The sequence below is a fragment of the Cricetulus griseus genome, chromosome X (genome assembly GCF_003668045.3).
Source record: "Cricetulus griseus strain 17A/GY chromosome X, alternate assembly CriGri-PICRH-1.0, whole genome shotgun sequence".
In the NCBI taxonomy this organism is placed as follows: domain Eukaryota; kingdom Metazoa; phylum Chordata; class Mammalia; order Rodentia; family Cricetidae; genus Cricetulus; species Cricetulus griseus.
In genome coordinates this window covers 93,160,487-93,177,777 of record NC_048604.1, presented here as the reverse complement: position 1 = coordinate 93,177,777, position 17,291 = coordinate 93,160,487, and the positions used below count along the sequence as shown (strand labels likewise).

General features: G+C 36.6%; 1 protein-coding gene across 5 annotated transcripts in view; it reads left to right on the top strand.

Moving 5' to 3' along the window:
- The first annotated feature begins 1,101 nt into the window (after nt 1–1,101).
- Nucleotides 1,102–17,291, top strand: part of Cnksr2 (connector enhancer of kinase suppressor of Ras 2) — a 212,512-nt gene continuing 196,322 nt past the window's right edge. For all 5 annotated transcript variants that reach the window (XM_027432585.2, XM_027432589.1, XM_027432588.1 and 2 more), the window contains exon 1: nt 1,102–1,165. In XM_027432585.2, the coding sequence (XP_027288386.1) occupies nt 1,102–1,165 (64 nt within the window). The remainder of the gene's footprint in view (nt 1,166–17,291) is intronic.

The following is a 17,291-nucleotide window of genomic DNA, read 5'->3' as shown; positions in this document are numbered from 1 at the left end:
CCGGGTTCCCGTCTACGGAAGCCCACACCCCGGTTTTCCGCAGGGGCGCTGGGGTCCGGAGGAGTCACCACAGGAGCCTACTCTGCAGCCACGAGGGCGACAGCGAGGAAAGCCAGGGTTCCCATTGTCACCGTAGCAGTTCAGCGGTGTCCCCTCCCCTCCGGGGCGGGGGCCCTACGGGTACCCTCCACTACCTCGGCTGTTGGTTCAACTGGTGGGGCGGCCCGTCTCGCTATCTCGTCTCCTGGGAGGCCACTGGGAGCCATGCCCCTGCCGCCGCACCTGACAGACTGACTCACTAACCGAGCCCCCAGGCTCAGTCAGACTTCAGCTCGAGCCTAGGTCGCCACCACCCCAGGCGCCACTGCACACGCCTGGAGGGCGCGGGTCTGGCAGAGTGCTGCCCCCCAGGGCGGGAAGGCAAGAGCTTGAGTCGCCTGCCCGCCCGTACCTGGCCGCCTGTCTGGCACAACTCCGGCCCGGGCGCGCGCCGGCACACGCACGCGCACACGTCTCGTGCGCGCCGACTGTCGGCCCTGGGGGCGGGACCGCGCGGCGGCGAGCGGGCGGGGGGCTCGTGGAGCGCGCGCCCCGCACCCGAGGGCTGCGGAGAGATATTTTGGGTGGCAGGAGGCCCCTCGTCATTTCCGCCGGGCGGCTCGTCGTGCCGGGGGCTCCAGTCCCGCGCGCCGGGCGAGCGAGCGAGCGAGCGAGCGAGCGGGCAAGTTGGCTGCGGCGCTGCGCCGGCGCCTCCTTCCTTCCCCGCCCGCCGCGACCCTCGGCGGCTGAGCCATGAACTGAAACCCCGCGGGACGCACACCCGGGGCTGAGCGGCGGAGGAGGCTGCAGCAGCGGCCGCCGCCAGGGCTGGGACCCAGCCGACCCCGGCGCTTTCCCCCTCCCTCCCCCGGCCGTCGCCGCTCCCACCGCGGTCGCCTCCGACGCTCCAGCCTTGGGACCGCCACACAAAAGCCACCCTCTCCGCGCCGCCCATCCCGGGAGGCTGCGGCCGGCCACCGACCCCACCTGAGGGCGCCTCGGGCTGCGGACTTCGCTTTCTGTCCGAGCTCCGCGTCCCACGCGGCACTGACCCCGCCGCCCATGGCTCTGATCATGGAACCAGTGAGCAAATGGTCTCCGAGTCAAGTAGTGGACTGGATGAAAGGTAATGCCTTCTGTGCGGAGGGCAAAGCGACACTGGGGCACAGGGTCCCGGTATGAGGGAGGGACGCCCGCCAGGGCACAGCCCGTCCTGGGAGCTTCCAGCCTACTGCTAGAGATCCTTCCCGGGGATGGACGGGGGGTCCTCGGGCTCTGGTAGGGACCGGGGGACCCTGATCTCCTTTTGTCTTCAGCCAGAGGGGCGCGGGGAGCGAGAGGGCTGCGGGCGCCACCTGGTTGAAGCTGGAAGCAGGGCGGTGGAATCCCGGGGCATCTTAGCCACTTCCCGCTTCCCTCGACGCCTTCGGGCCCGGAGGACGCGGCGACCCTTGTTTCTCAGCTAAGGGAGGAGCCCCCGGGACCTATTCTCACGGTTGCCCCTTCCCCGGTCCCTTTGTTCCTGGAAACCTGAGGCCCCTACTAGGTCTCACCCTGCCAAGTGCCTTCCCCAGTGCCAACTCTCCTGGCAACTTTTAAACCCGCATAATGAGGTCAGGATGCAGTCGCTCAGGTTGGAAGCTGGGGACCCCCCTCCTCCAGGCTAGGCTGACGATGATCAGGAAGGGGGTGCGCTACTTTGGGGTGAGGAAAACACGCTTCCCTTGGGACAGCATCCCTGCTGATACATGTAGGCTCCCTCCTGTGCACCCTAGCATATCCTTTGCTTTCCTAGGTTGAGGTGTGCTGAGGCTTTAGACCTCTCGCTGCTTCTTGTTAAGGACTCAGCGTCAGGTTTAAAGTGGTGCGCATTCAAGTACTCTCTCTCTCTTTTTTTTCTTCCATCTTGAAGGTTCCCCCCATCCCCGACAATTTCTAATAACCAGTTTCAAACCTTCGCCCTCTTCCTAGACGCAAATGTGGGCTTTTTCTCTAGTCTCTGGGCTTTCCTGTCTCACTATCTCCCTCTGTTGTCTGAGTTGAGGGCCTTGTAGGGGATCTCTCCAATCCATTCCCAGACCGAACTCTGAGAAAGGGATGCCTGTGTTGAAATAAAAAATTCTTGGACACGCTTGGAAACTGCTTGGGAAATATTAGAGTTTTGAGGTGGTACCCGAGCACACAAGCTGAAGATGCGTAGGCTCCAAGCCTTATGTCTGAAAATACCCTTTCCAAATATGAAGAAGCCCCCTCTCTAAGTCTTGTTTAGCAATCAGACTTTTTAAGCTCCACGTAGTTGAAAATGGAAGGTGGGTGGTTGCTTGGAAGGTATTGAAAGTAGTAGGGAGAAACTCAATTTCCCCCTGATTTTTACCCCACCTTTTCGGACGTTTGCTTATTCTTCTGGATTTCCCTGTATCTGTATTGCTTCCTTTTCTCACTGATTTGCCCTGCTACTCCTCACTTAATTTGTTTTTCTCATCTAATATGTGGGGAAAATGCTTTGTAACTGCAAAGCACAATGTAAGTGCAAGTGAATTGAATTAAACCTAATTCATTATTTATCCACTGCCCCCTCTGTGCAGTGCATTGGGTGTCATGGGGATTATAAAGATGACTAAGACAAAGTCCAGCAATGGCTCATCTTTTCTGCTGCTTGTTCTCTTTTCGTATTTGCTATTAAAATTCTAGCTTTCTGGATTCCCACTAACCCCCCAACACACACACACACACACACACACACACACACACACACACACACACACACCACACACACACACACACACACACACACACACTCACTCATTCTCTCCCCCACCATGCGCCGCCTCTCAGGAAAAAAAAAAACATCTCTTCAGTTTCTCAGTCATGGAAGAGAGAATTCACAGACAGTAAGAATGTTTAATTAAAACTCTTTCTTTGAATTTGTCCAAAAGGTGAGTTTAGTTTGAGTCTGTTGCTGCAACAATATTCAGAGAAAATGTGTCTTGGTTTCGTGGGAGTCAGACTACCTCCAAGGACTACCTTCTAGAAATTCCCATGATGCCTGTAGTGAGTGCTGCATACTCCATCTTCTTTACCTCCCACCCAGTTACATTCTTGCATTTTTCCTTCTCTCCACTGTTTTAGGTCCCCTGAAGCAAGTACACCAAATGATGTATGTAATGTGACACACATTAGTTTTCCAGTACACCAGTCTCTTAAAAATCTATCCAGTGCAAAATGCAGTTTCTTTGAACTTTGGTAAAGACTATTTTCTGTAATTTTAACTTCACATGATATTTAAGTTGGATACCTTGTTTTTGTACCTGTTGGTGACACATTTTTCCAGCTACCTGAAAAGGCCAGTTAGGTAACCTGCGTGCCTTTGTATAATGAAAGACTGAATGAGAGTGGGAGGGTGGCTGCTTTAATTACCAATTTCAGGTCCCAGTTAGCTGCTACTTAGTCCTAAAGTGCTTATTGTTAAAATTTCTATGGTAGTCATATAAATTTGAGATTCTATCAGAAAAGGAGATTTTTTAAAAAATAGTTGGAGGAAATAAACATTTCCTCAACTTATCCCTTATAGTGTTACCTTAGTTAATTTTCTCTACTATTTCCCCCAAGGAAACTTTATCAAAAGACAGAAATAGTTTTCACACTTTCCTCAGTTGCAGAAATGTTTGAAAGCTCACTGCTAATTTAGCCTATAGTTTTGAAATGATTAAACCTTGCTTATTGTTTTTTATATATAGTGTTATAAGGCCAGTACTAAAGCATGAACAACACTTTGATGGCGTTGTTTGAAAAGGGATCTTATATAGCACAGGCTGGCCTTGAATTCTGTGCAGCCAAGCATGACCTTAAATTTCTGAGCCTGCTTTTTCCGCTGCCCTGGAACTAGGATTGCAGGCATGTGCCACCATTCTTGATTTTACATGGTGCTTGAGATCAAGCTCAGTTCTTCCTACATGTTAGGAAAGCATCAAGTGAGCTAAATCCCTAGCCCCTAAAAAACCTAGTAAGATTTCTCAATAATTGCAACATCCTGGGAGTTCTTCAGAGTGTATTCCTTGTGTGACAGTTTCATCTTCCTTAATATTTGGAGCTTTCAGCTGGTCACAATCATACTTACTTATACTGTTTTAGTAAGGCACATACTTCAGATTCTTTCTAGGATTTTTTAAAATTTACTAAGCAAGAGAAAAGGTACCATTTGATCCATACGATTTATAGAAATTCTATAGAAACTAAATCATCAAAGAAGGAAATGAAGGAAAAAAATAACTTTATTGAGTTGTCATAGTATATGGTCAAGATTGTTTTATGAAGGACCATCAACGTGACAATTGATTTTGATCTATTATTTTATTTAAATGTATTTGAATGAGATAAACATATAAAATTGATATATTAATTTTTAGCAAACATGTAAGTTGGTCATGCACTCTTTGTAAATATATTACTGGTCAAATTTTCTGCCGGCAATGAATATTTGATACGGCACATTGCCATTGTTAGCAAATACACAATAGATGATCTACTTATGAGTCAGTAAAATAAAGATTTCTATTCCAGATTATTATTTTGATAATACTTTTGGATATTTGGTGACAGCACATAAACTTTTACATTAAAATTAAGTTTATAAAATTACTGTTGGAGAAAATCAATATACTCATCCCCTTTATTAGCACTTGAAACCAACTTTCTTCAATTGGAAAATATGTTCAATCACCTTAGAGTTTTGATAAAATCTTAAAACAAAAGCAGACAAGTTACTGAGAAAAGTCATAGACAATAAAGTAAGCCGATAACTTTCTAATTTGTGCTGAACCTATTAATCTAAAGTAACGTTTTCAGTTTTTATTTATTTGCCAATCCTAGAAATACTTCATAATATAGTTATATGAGTCTCCGTTCTCTATAATTTTTTTAATTGAAATATAACAAAAGCCTCTGAATACTTCAGTGTTCTTCTTATTCATTTTATTATTAAATTTCTTTGTCCATTTTACATCGAGTAACTCCACTATTCCTTTCATAACTCAAAAAGCTTAGAGACTAATGCGGAATATCCATATAACCAAGGTAATTATTTTCTAGGACTATTTCCCTCTATGACATTCTTCTAGTGAGCATTAATCTCTTTCTTAGTTAAATAAAGTGACTACCAACTTCAGAGTCGAGCAGAAGGCCCACTTTGCAGGTCTTTTCTTGTGATTTCTGGGACTTAATGCTAATCCATCTTGCAGTATTGTATCACCAAAATAATCTAAAATTTTATGATAGTCTTTAATCTATCCTACAATGAATTGCCCTACTCTTTCTTGATCATAATAAAACATTTTTTGAGAAGTAGTCCCTGACTTCTGGTTTCCATAATGATGACTCAGCCATCTTGAGGATAGAAAATGAAAATTATTTTAGGCATTAAAAAAAAAACAGAACCTAATGTTTTGCATGCAGTCTTATAATAGAGGGAAATGTAGTGATTGCATGATGCTTATTTTGTGTAAATATGAAATGATATAGAGGAGACTATATCTGATAAGACAAAGAAATTTTGAAAGGTGATTAATAATTCTTCTCCTCTCATAGGACATCAGAGCTTAGATTGAAATGTATCTTAATTGTATTAAGGAAATTATCAATATTTTGAGTTAAATTGAATTGAGGGAAATAAATCAGAAACATTTATGATAAGAACTCAAAACTATGCACTGTAAGGAAAGATATTAAACTTAATTGATTACATTGGACATATCCTTTTGAAAACTTTGACCCTTTTTTCAAATACAAGGTGACTAGATAGACATAGCAATCATCTACTTTGGATTTGACAATTTTGCTTTGCTTTTTTTTCTAGTGGGAATTCTTGTTATTTTATGTAAAAAAGAGACATTTATCTTCTGCTATGTGTAGTCCACAAGAAACATTTGATTTATATTGGCATTGATATTTGATTTTTAGCATTCGCAAATTTAGTTCTGATTGGGAAGGAAGCAACTAATTATATGATTATATTCTGGGTTTTGGGTATTGTTTACCGAGTACACCTACATGGATAGTGTTTTAATGAATTAAAAAATACTCTCTGATTAAAAAATCCTCTGTAAGAGCAAACAATGCCATTAAATAAAAAAAAACTTATCCAGCATAAAGACAGGAACCAACTAGTACACTTAGAAAAAATTTAGAAGTTTGTGTTATACATAGAAACACCAATTAAAAGAGGTTATAAGTTTGTGAACCAAGAAAGGGGTCGAAAGAGAGGATGGGGTTTTAGCAACTATTTGAACTACTTGATTAAGGTGTATTCTAAGCGAAATGTCTCAGTTCAGGAGGGTCATCAAGAGATTCTGGAGATTCAACAGGGGGTGTTAATTGAAAGAATGTATCAGAGTTTGTCTGGTTGAAAGAGTGTATCTGGGTTTGTCTGGTTGAAGTGGGAAAGTGGGCAGGAGAGGGAAAGTGAGGGAGGAGTGTGAGTAGGTGACAAAAAGTACAAGAACAAATCTGCATATGAGAAAGACAATAAAACTCTCATCATGTCCTGAGTTTAAATAAATACCACATTATAAAACTTTGGCTGCCAAAAATCAGCCCACAAAGAATGTGTATTGAATTGGTACAGCTGTTTCAAATCTGTTTCTGTGGAATAATCTGGAAATAATGTTAAAGTAGTTATTTTAAAGATTAATTACATCATTAACATAGTGTTGGATATTTAGAATTTTACTGATCCAAATTCTTATGTGAGAAATGAAACTAGGCTTTTGAATATTAATACTGTTCTTAAAGCAATGATAAATTACCATTTTCATTTATAGCAGCACAACCTCAGATTAGAGCTTAATTTGTTCCTAATGACTTTTAGCTTTAATGCAAGTTTTTTTTTTTTTTTTTTTTTACAGTACTTTGAACATCAGGCTTATTTTGAAAGATGCAGTGTTAGTTTCTGTAGAGTAGTAGAAGGATAATGTATCTGAAATAATTTAAAGAGGGCATTAGAGAGAGCAAGTGATTTGGAAACAGTGAAGTGTAAAATTTTTTCATGTTTTTTTCTAGTTATCTATTGCCTGAAAACAGGAAGTATAGTCTTTAATGTGGAATCATTGTGTTGTGTAACATTCAGTGAGTGAATCCAGTTTTCCAGAATAGCATAGATCTGTGCTTGAAAATGGTGTATTTCCCTGACTGTGAAAGGAAAATGATCAAAGTCTGAATGGCTCATTTTTGTTTAAAACACTTAAGTATTACTTCAAATTAAAACAAATATGAATTTTACATCCATGATGCAGATAGCAAAATTGGTATGATTTCAGGAATTTTAGGCTTGCAGCAGGCTGTTTAAAGTGCATTCCTCAGACCTCCTAGGGTTAGGAGTACACTCTGTTCAGCAATTATGGAGACATCAGTGGAAAAGCTTGAGAAATTTAATGTACTATGTCTGTCTTTTTTACTATCATTGCAAAGGGCAAATTTTTGATGTGTTCTGTTAAGGTTATGATAATTATCAAATCTTAATTTTGTGTGATTCATAAAGCTACGCCACAATGGACTCCTTAAGAGTGATTCTTAGCTGATTGTATCCTTGCACTTTTCATCACTTTTAAATGGCTTTTCATTGTTTTAGGCTAAAGGTCAAAGTCCTTAACATGATCTAAGAGACCCTTCAGTTTTGTTACTGCCTGTGAGGTAAGCCTCATGACAGACAGCAGCTATACTGGATACCCCAGTCCTTTTGGTTTGCCCACCACCAGGCCTTTGTACTTTATATACACTTTCCTCATTTCTTCATGTTATTAAGTTCTATTATTCCTTCAGGTCTCAGCTTTTCTGTCTATACATCAGAAAAGTTTTCCCATCTTCCCCAAGTCTCATCAAAACTTTAGTTGTATGTTTTTGTGGTACAGCCTACATCTCATGTGTCCCATTTGCCAATTGTATTTTATCATTAATTTGTATGATTATTTAACTGTCTAGCTGCTCTGCTAAATGAATGCAAGGACCCCATATGTTTTACATAACAATATATTAAATGGTATGTGGTAATGTATGCAGTCAGAAAGTATTTGTTGAATGATGGAATAAATTAATTTATTTTCATATTACTGATCTGTCAGCAAATCTGCTTTCCCAGATGACAATGCATTCACATAAAGTCCCTTATAGTGCTTTAATGTATACTGTCATTGCCAACCTGCATGCCGTATGCTAGAGTACAGACTAAGATAGGGTTATATTATCCATATTTCTTAGTTGTGTTGGCTGTATCCATTTCAAAGACCTAAATCATGGTTCAGATGTGTTTTGTTAACAAATATTAATTTTAATGAGTGAATGAATGACACTGGTATTTATACCCTAGGTATTATAAATATGATACAGATATTTTCTAATTTAAGTATGCTAGCACTAAATGCAAGTCCTATTAACAAATACTTAGTTTCAAATTTGAAACATACCTTTTCTAAACATTTATTTTCCTTCATTCAAATATCCTGATTATTTCACCATTTTATATTTCAGAAAGAACTCTCTATTTGAGAGCCTATGGGAGACTGGTATTGGTAGAAAGCCATAGGCTTTTTAATTTCCATACAAGTGTTTAATAAAAGTTTACACAAGAAAAAATTAAATCTATTTTTCAATGATGAAAATAAAATTGATTTATTTAAGTACATAATTGGAAAAATATCTCCTTTTAATGAAACATTATCTTCATTATTATTTTTAATGTGGAACTTACATTTTACTATTAGGAATTAAGATACTTTGAAATTCATATATTTTTGTAATTTTCTATCTCTACTCCTTTCTTTGATAAAAATAATTTTAATATTTTAAAATACATGTAAGTTTATTTTGTCTAAATTTTGGAGGTTATTTTGTAAGAACACATATAGAAGACTCAATATAAAGTATAGCTTGTTGAATGAATGTGCCCTATTTCTTGAGTTACATGCTACTAAGTGAGCACTAATAGTTTCCTAATAAAGTGTTTCTCCTCTCAATTTAAAATTAGTAATGCATGTCATCTTAAGTGAAATCTTAAGACCTTAGCATAGGCATGCTGATGTTTTACATTTTGTTGAAAAAGTTATTCATATGATATATTCTGATCATACTTTCCTCTCTCCCAACTCTTTCAAGCCTCTCCTACCTTCCCACACACCCGAATCCATGCTCTTCCTTTCTCTCTTTAGAAAACCAGACAAACAACCCCCCCAAATACTTACAAGCAAATACTCATTCACTATGATAGAAATTTTAAAGCTTTAAAGATATACTTAATTACTTTTTTATTTTAATTTAGATTATAATAAACCTAATGTAGGTTTGTATTCCTTTTCATCTGATTTCAAGATTTACCAATATTTACATCAATTCATTAAAATTTAAATTAAATAAAATTAGTTAAAATTTAAATTAAATAAAATATTTTGTAGAATATTTTGGCACATTGTAAAATTTTTCAGAAGCTAAGTTGCATTACATAAACTAACACTTAGTTTGATAATAAGCTATATAAAATATTTATCAAGTATTATGAACATGTCTATTATGTATTTACTTGACATTAATGTTCTTAGACGTTAAACTTGTCAGATAGATTGGATAGTCTTTAGATACCATGATATATAAGAAGATATTATATTATGCTCATTGCCTTTTAAAATATTTCTCAATACTCTATTTTGTTCCTTCCTTGGTTGAACTTTTTGTTTTGTTTCATAAACATCTGTTACTGCAAAGCAAGTTTACAGCATGTTTTCTCAAGTAGTACCTACAACAAGACAACAGAAGTCTTACTTAAATCCTGAATCTTACTCTTTTATTGTTTATTAGTAGCCCAATCGTGCAATTTAGTATAAATGGCAATAGCATTAACCCTTTCATTTATATTTAAGTGAGCAAAAGATTTATTTTATCATGATTTGTTAATCTTGATTTCTGCCCATCAAGAACTACTTAGAGATGTGATTTTCATATATCGTTATTATTGCTTAATAATTAATATTTAATGGTAGATAAGGTTTCTCAGAATGAGCTTATTTATTTTTTATTCACTCTTTGCAAACAAACTGAATACGTGAAGACTCATACTTTTATCACATTGTTTACCAAAGATTATCATAGAATTTATTTTCTAATGAGATGGTTATAATGTAATCATTTAATAAAGCTTCTAAATAGTAGCCTTAAATAATTCTGAATGGTCAATTTAAGGAATCTGTTCATTAAATTTTTATGTGTACTATATGTGTATGTAGGAGTTACTTCTTACACTATATATTTTCTTCAACTATTTGCATTATTTTAAAAAAGTTAACAGTACTGGATTCTTGTGATTTTTTTCCTCCTTCCAGAACAGAAAATTTGTGTTTTAGTTTTGCATGATTTATTTATACTTTAGTTTTCAAAATGGGCCATGAAGATATTAAATCCATATAAAATATAAAATGAAGAGAATCAGCTAATTTTGCTCAAAATATAGAAATTCAGTAATCCCATTGCTAACTTTTAATACTTCTAGAACTTAATTTAAAAAAAAACACATTTTATATGGTATAGAGCCTATATAGCAGTAGTTTTCAACCTGTGGGTCACGCCCCTTTGAGCCTGAACAACGCTTTCACAGGGGTCAAACATCAGATATTCTACATATCGGATATTTATATTATGAGTCATAGCAGTAGCAAAATTACTAGCAAAAAATAATTTTATGGTTGAGGGATCAGCACAACACAAGGAACTAACTGTATTAAAGGGTCACAACATTAGGAAGGTTCAGAACCATTGCTATATGGCATGGCATTGATAGGTGTTTCCTCTCTATTTCCTTCATATTGGTGGCAGGATAAGGTTTGTGGCAATCTTTTTTAGGACAGCGGCTCAAGCCTTTCTCATCCAGAAGTGTGTTCACTTGCCTCCAAGCTATCATTTGAATGTTAAATTGCTATATAGACTCCTATGGAATATGTATGATTAATTTTTCTTTCTAGTTTGTCCCTAGGTGAGTTTGTTTGAGCTAAAAATTTGTAACTTGAGGTTATATTTATTTGGACTTTAGTTGAAGATTGTTCTTAACACATGATGAAAGTGTTTGCAAATAAATGCCATACATAATACCTACAAAATTGGAAAGAAATTGTTTGACCTGAAAAAAATACAATGTTTTCAAGTATCATATTTTCCAGGAGTCATTTTCACACTGAAAATATCCTAGTCAAATCTAGCTTGTTGTTTTAGTTAAAGTTTCTTACTTGGAATAACAGATTCTTTTTAATATTTTGAAATATTTTGCAAACACTATGTAGTATAACTTGGTTCTCATTTGCCAAACCTATAAATATCTCAAGAACTTTGTTTTTAATATTAGTAGTATTCCTAAAGGATGACATAAGGTGCCAGTAGATAGCTCAATGGGTAAAGGCACCTGCTGCCAAGATTGCCAACCTGAATTCATTTTCCCCAGGGAAGTGTTTCTTTTCTTTTATTTCTTTTCTTTTCTTTTGGTTTTTTGAGACAGGGTTTCTCTGTGTAGCTTTGGAGCCTATCCTGGCACTCACTCTAGAGACCAGGCTGGCCTCGAACTCACAGACATCGGCCTGCCTCTGCCTCCTGAGTGCTGGGATTAAAGGCCTGCACCATCAATGCCCGGCCAGTGTTTCTTTGAAGATCTTATTCATTGTGATTTGATAGCTCTTAAGCCCTTACATATCTACCAGATATTAATTGGTTCCTTAAAATTGTTTTCTTTGAAAAATATTATTAATCTAAATTATGATATGTGATGGTTTAGGGAATCAGTAAAGTAATTTAAACACTAAAGAAAATTTAATGTAATCAAAAATGAAACATGTATTCTGGTATGTATGAGGCAACCTAAGTAGAATTTGTTCAGAGTAAAAACACGATGATGCTTTGTATTTCTCCTTGTTTGCATTAAAAGGATTCAGGTAAGCCTGCTTTTTAGAATGGAATTGTTAAACAAATAAAACAACTTAACTTGTTATTATGGAAATAAGTAATTTGAAATCTCTCAGTTGTTAATGAAACCATCATAATACCTAGGACAATAGGCACTTTAAGCAAATGACTGAACTCTGACAATTATTTTGGAAATTTACTTTGCCTTGTCTACTTGATATAAAAAGCACATTTTTCTCCTACAGTGTATATTACTTTTTAAGATGCCCATGAATGAAAAGTAATTTTAACTTTTATATTCTTTTCAGTCATATCATCACTTTTCATAATACAGTTGTTGACTATATTTAAAAGAAGTCTGGTAAGAGAAAGACCTGAGTGCAATGATATTGTGCATCTCCCTCTAAATTAATTTTTATATATTTCTGATTTGTATTTAAATACAGTGGTTTCTTATGCTTGTTATTTTGAAATGAGGCTACTTTGTTAGAAAATTATTGTATTTATACTGAAAACTAGTGTACATGCACACAGAGACACACATACACACACACACACACACACACACACAGAGAGAGAGAGAGAGAGAGAGAGAGAGAGAGAGAGAGAGAGAGAGAGAGAGAGAGAAGATAGAGAACCAAAATTCATTCCCTAATTTTCTTTTTCATTTTTTTTGTTGTTGTTTTTCAATACACGGTTTCTCTGTGTAGCCCTGGCTGGCCTGGAACTCACTCTGTAGACCAGGCTAGCCTGGAACTCACAGAAATCCGCCTGCTCCTGCCTCCCAAGTGCTGGGATGAAAGGCATGTGCCACCATGCCTTGGTGACCTTAATTTTTAATCAGTGTGTAATTAGTCAAATTTCTAGTTTCATAAATGTTACAAACTTTCTGAAGAATTTTCTTTAGCTTTCAAGTACATAAACATACAGTTGTCTGACTTACTCTTTCCTCCATATTGGTCTTTTTTGGACCCAACACTTTTTATATAACACACACACACACACACACACACACACACACACACACACACACACACACAACACACACACACACACACACACACACACACATATATATATATATATATATATATATATATATATACTGAAATAATAGTCATAGAGGTGTCACATACTTACATGATTTTTATCTTTTAAAAGGTCAGTACAGTGGAAGTTTGGTACAGTGGTAAATATCTGTATTCTGTTATTTAGAAGACTGAGGCAGAAGGATTGCTTCAGTCCAGGAGTTTGAAATCAGCATCAATAACATATTAAGAAAAATCACTATAATGCCCTATTGTAATAAAAAAGAATCTTTATCATAAAATAAGATGGTTTTCTCTCTGTAGAGACTCGGTTTAACTATGTGTCCTAGTTTGCTTTCTATTGCTGTGATAAACACCATGGCCAAAAGCAAAGGTTTGATTGCCTTAAGCTTCCACATCACAGCCTATCACTGAGGAAAGCAGGGCAGGAACTCAAGCTGAGGGAGAACCTGGAGGTGAGAACAGAACAGAGACCACAGAGGAGTGCTGCTTACTGGCTTGATCTCCAAACTCATGTTCACATATCTTTCTTAGACCTCCCAGGACACGGTTGGCACTGCCCATAGTAGGCTATGCTTTCCCACATCAATTATTAATCAAGATAATTCACAATAGACTAGCCTATAGGCCAGTCTTATGGAGGCCTTTTCTCAAATGATGATCTTCTCAGATGACTCTAGTTTGTATCAGGTTAACAAAACAAAAACAAGCAAACAAAAAACAACTGACTAGCACAATATGAAAAAGAAAATGATTGCTAATTTTTTGCCAACATATAGTGAATATAAAAGAAACATTAAAAGAAACATTTAAAAGATTTAAAAGAAACATTAAGATGTGAAGTCATTCAGTATAGTACATATAAGGAAGCAGAAAAGAAGACAGTGGATCAAAATGAGTATTAGGAGAAATAGTGACAAGACAGACTCATTTGATTTGTCTCTCTAGCTATAAGGTGCTGATACTTAACATTTGAACTCGTTGATTGTGGATATTGATGATAATTTGTTTCCACTTGTATAGGAACAGGGAAGCATATAATTTTGTTGAAAACTGGCAATTTCTGTCTTAGCCAGGTGATCAAAGTTATCATCAATATGTAATTTTTATGTCATATATCCTTGATAAGTTATGATAAGGACAATTCTCTGTGGTCTCTTCTCTTAAACCTATAATCCAATTCTAACCATAAAAAGTTTAGAAAACCCAAATGCATGGCTATTTTAAGAAGTATCTGACTAATACCCTTCAACCTTATCAAGCTCACCAAATACCAACAAAACAGAAACAGACCAGAAGAATCTAAAGAGACATGGGAATAAATTGTTATTGTGGTATACTGGATGGTATTCTGGGACATAAATGTACATTAGGGAAAAATCCAATGACATATTCAAAATGTGCAATTCAGTAACAAAATATCAATGCTAGCTCCATGTCCACCGTACAGATTATGAGCTATTTGTAGAACAATCTGGATGAAAGGAACATAGGAACTGGAAACTGTCAATACTACTTTTCCATATGTCTCTGTGAACCTTAAAACTTTATTGAAGCTAAAATCTTGTTTAAATAAACATTCAAATATAACATACTTTTAATTTTGGTCATTTAAAAGACAATGTCTCAGGTGAAATAGTTTTGACATATCTCACTAGAATTATAAAAAATAAACATTTTCAAAAGAAAAAATCACTTGGGATGAAGTGAAGTTTTTCATTATGAAGGTTTGTTTCATAAATCATCAGTTAATCCAACCTTTGTGATAACCTCACATTTTAACCTTATGAATATATACTGCAGTGATTTGCAGAGTACTTTTCTTTTCAAAAGAATGCTGTACCTGGTTACCATTCTACTGAAATTAACATTTTACCTGATTAACTTTTTAAAATTGCCTTTTGGCAGTCAGCAAATATATATAGGAAAAGAAAAGGAAACAATATACTTGGGTAGGATGCAAACTACCAAAACCAAAGCCCATTCTCTGTATTTTACCTGCTAGCTAGTTTTCAGTTAAACACTTGCATAGAAGAATATGTTATTCTAATCCTTGCTAACAAAGCCTGATTCTCAACACTAATTCTAATTGTAGTTTCTGTTTCCTACAGACATTTTTGTTCAGGAATGTTAAACAAGGCGTGAAAATTTTGAGCAAATAAATGTTGTGCTGTATAATAATTGATTTTCAGCTGTATAAATCTAAGTGTGTTTATAAATACTGATACATTTACTTAGGGCAGACTTGCTGAAACTGAAAGACTTCTGCTAATTACTTTTCTGCAAGGATACAATGGTCTTGTCATTAAACATAGCACCTTATTTTCATTATGACAGGCCTGTAGAATGTGTTTCACTGAGTTTGGGATAGTAGGATGGTTAGAATTTAAGACCTATGATCCCATCTCCAAAGACTATTATACTTTGAAATATAACTAATACTTATGTTTAGTTCCTACAATTTTTGACTTAGAATTTCTTTTCTCTTTTTCTTTTTTTTTGGGGGGAGGGGGTTCAAGACAGGGTTTCTCAGTGACTTTGGAGGCTGTCCTGGAGAATTTCTTTGTCTTCTAGTTTGCTAAAATGAAAATTCTAAAGAAAAAAGTCTCTTTTAATAAATATATTACAACCAAGAACTTAATTCATGAATCCATTTCTTGCCACAACAAACTAAATATAATCAGCACAATTTCAACTTCTTGATAATTTTGTTAATAATCTGTCTTTTATAACAGTGTGTGGTTCTCCTGACACTGATGACTAATGTGACTATGCTAGAATCACCCCCTGGCTTGCTGCTAAACAATTTGGGCTTCATGATCTGTGAATACCATGCTAGGTTTATGCACTAATGTCTTCTTGGTGAAGTTCTTCTGCCTTCAAACAAAGTGTTTTTAAAGTATGATCTGAAGAATGGGGGAGGTTGCTTTGTTTGATATATTCCTGTGTTTAGTAAGCCTTTTATCTGAAGATACCCATAAAACAAAAAATGCCGTGAATACCCACAGTTTTAAATATTTGAACATGGTGTGTGACTGAAAATGATGGTTTTTAAGTTTAGATGATTTTTCCATATTTTAAAATGTTACAATTTATCTGAGAAGCAGTGGGTAACATTTAGTTTTAAGTTGTCTTTAAAACTTCCCAATAGTGTTTTTCATAAAATGACACAGGTTTTTTTATTATTAGTTATTGTGATAGTATTAGTTTAGAAGTTGTATAATAATTAAAGACAGTGTTAGAAGCCAATTGTGTGATTTGTATGACCCGTTAAATACAGATGGTATGAAGTAGGACTGGAAGCTTTTCTAGAGTTCATGTGGGCATGCATCTTCTATGAAGTTAATTACAATCATTGTGTTAATCATATTGTCTTATAGTCCACCATGAATTTATTATTCCCCTAGTCATATATCAAAATGTCAGTGGTGCCTTTCAAGGGTACGGAAAACACCTGTACCTCCTATATCTATGTCAAAAGACTCATTCCTCTATCCTTTTTTCTTTAATTTTGACATTCCTTTTGACAACTGGCAGTAGATTAAAGGGATATTTGATAGGAAGCACTACATATAAGACAATACAAATTATCAGTAGTTTGAGTTGAGGCTGAATGTCTCCTCATTTGTACCCACCCAAATACCCATTTTTTTTATGTACCTAACTCAACTTTTTTAAGCTATTGGTTTTATAGATAAAATGGAACTAATGAAATTGTGCTTTATATATAATTCAGAAGAATAGTTAGTCAAAATGACTAAGTTTTGTAGAAATAGAATAACATTTTGACAATATGTTATTACTGTCAAAATAATAGTTTATTATTGTACAGTATTTTAAATGGTCTTTAGAAAAACTGATTTTAATGTATTCCAACTATTAAATAATTGACTGAATCTCACTAACATGTGCTTGCCTTAAGATATGGCATACAAAAGCAATTACGCTGGCTTTTCAAATGTATCTGCAAGGTGGATTTCAGAAGGCTGGCTCTCTCTCTTGGAAGCCCTTTCATTCTTGCTAGTTTTTGTCATCTATGTGGTCAATATATTTTAAATGTTTGTATTTATTCTTTGATAATTTTATACATATATTGAGTGTATTTTATTCTATCCACTTCTTTATCTAACAGTTTCATGGGAACAATTCTCTCCAAATTATTTTTTTCTTATTTGAGTCAGTTAATCCTTTAATCAGTTCAGCTAATGAATAGAATGTTACATCCCACTGATTCTGCAAAGGAGCTCTATGTAATGGTCCTAAGGCATTGATGCTTTGCCA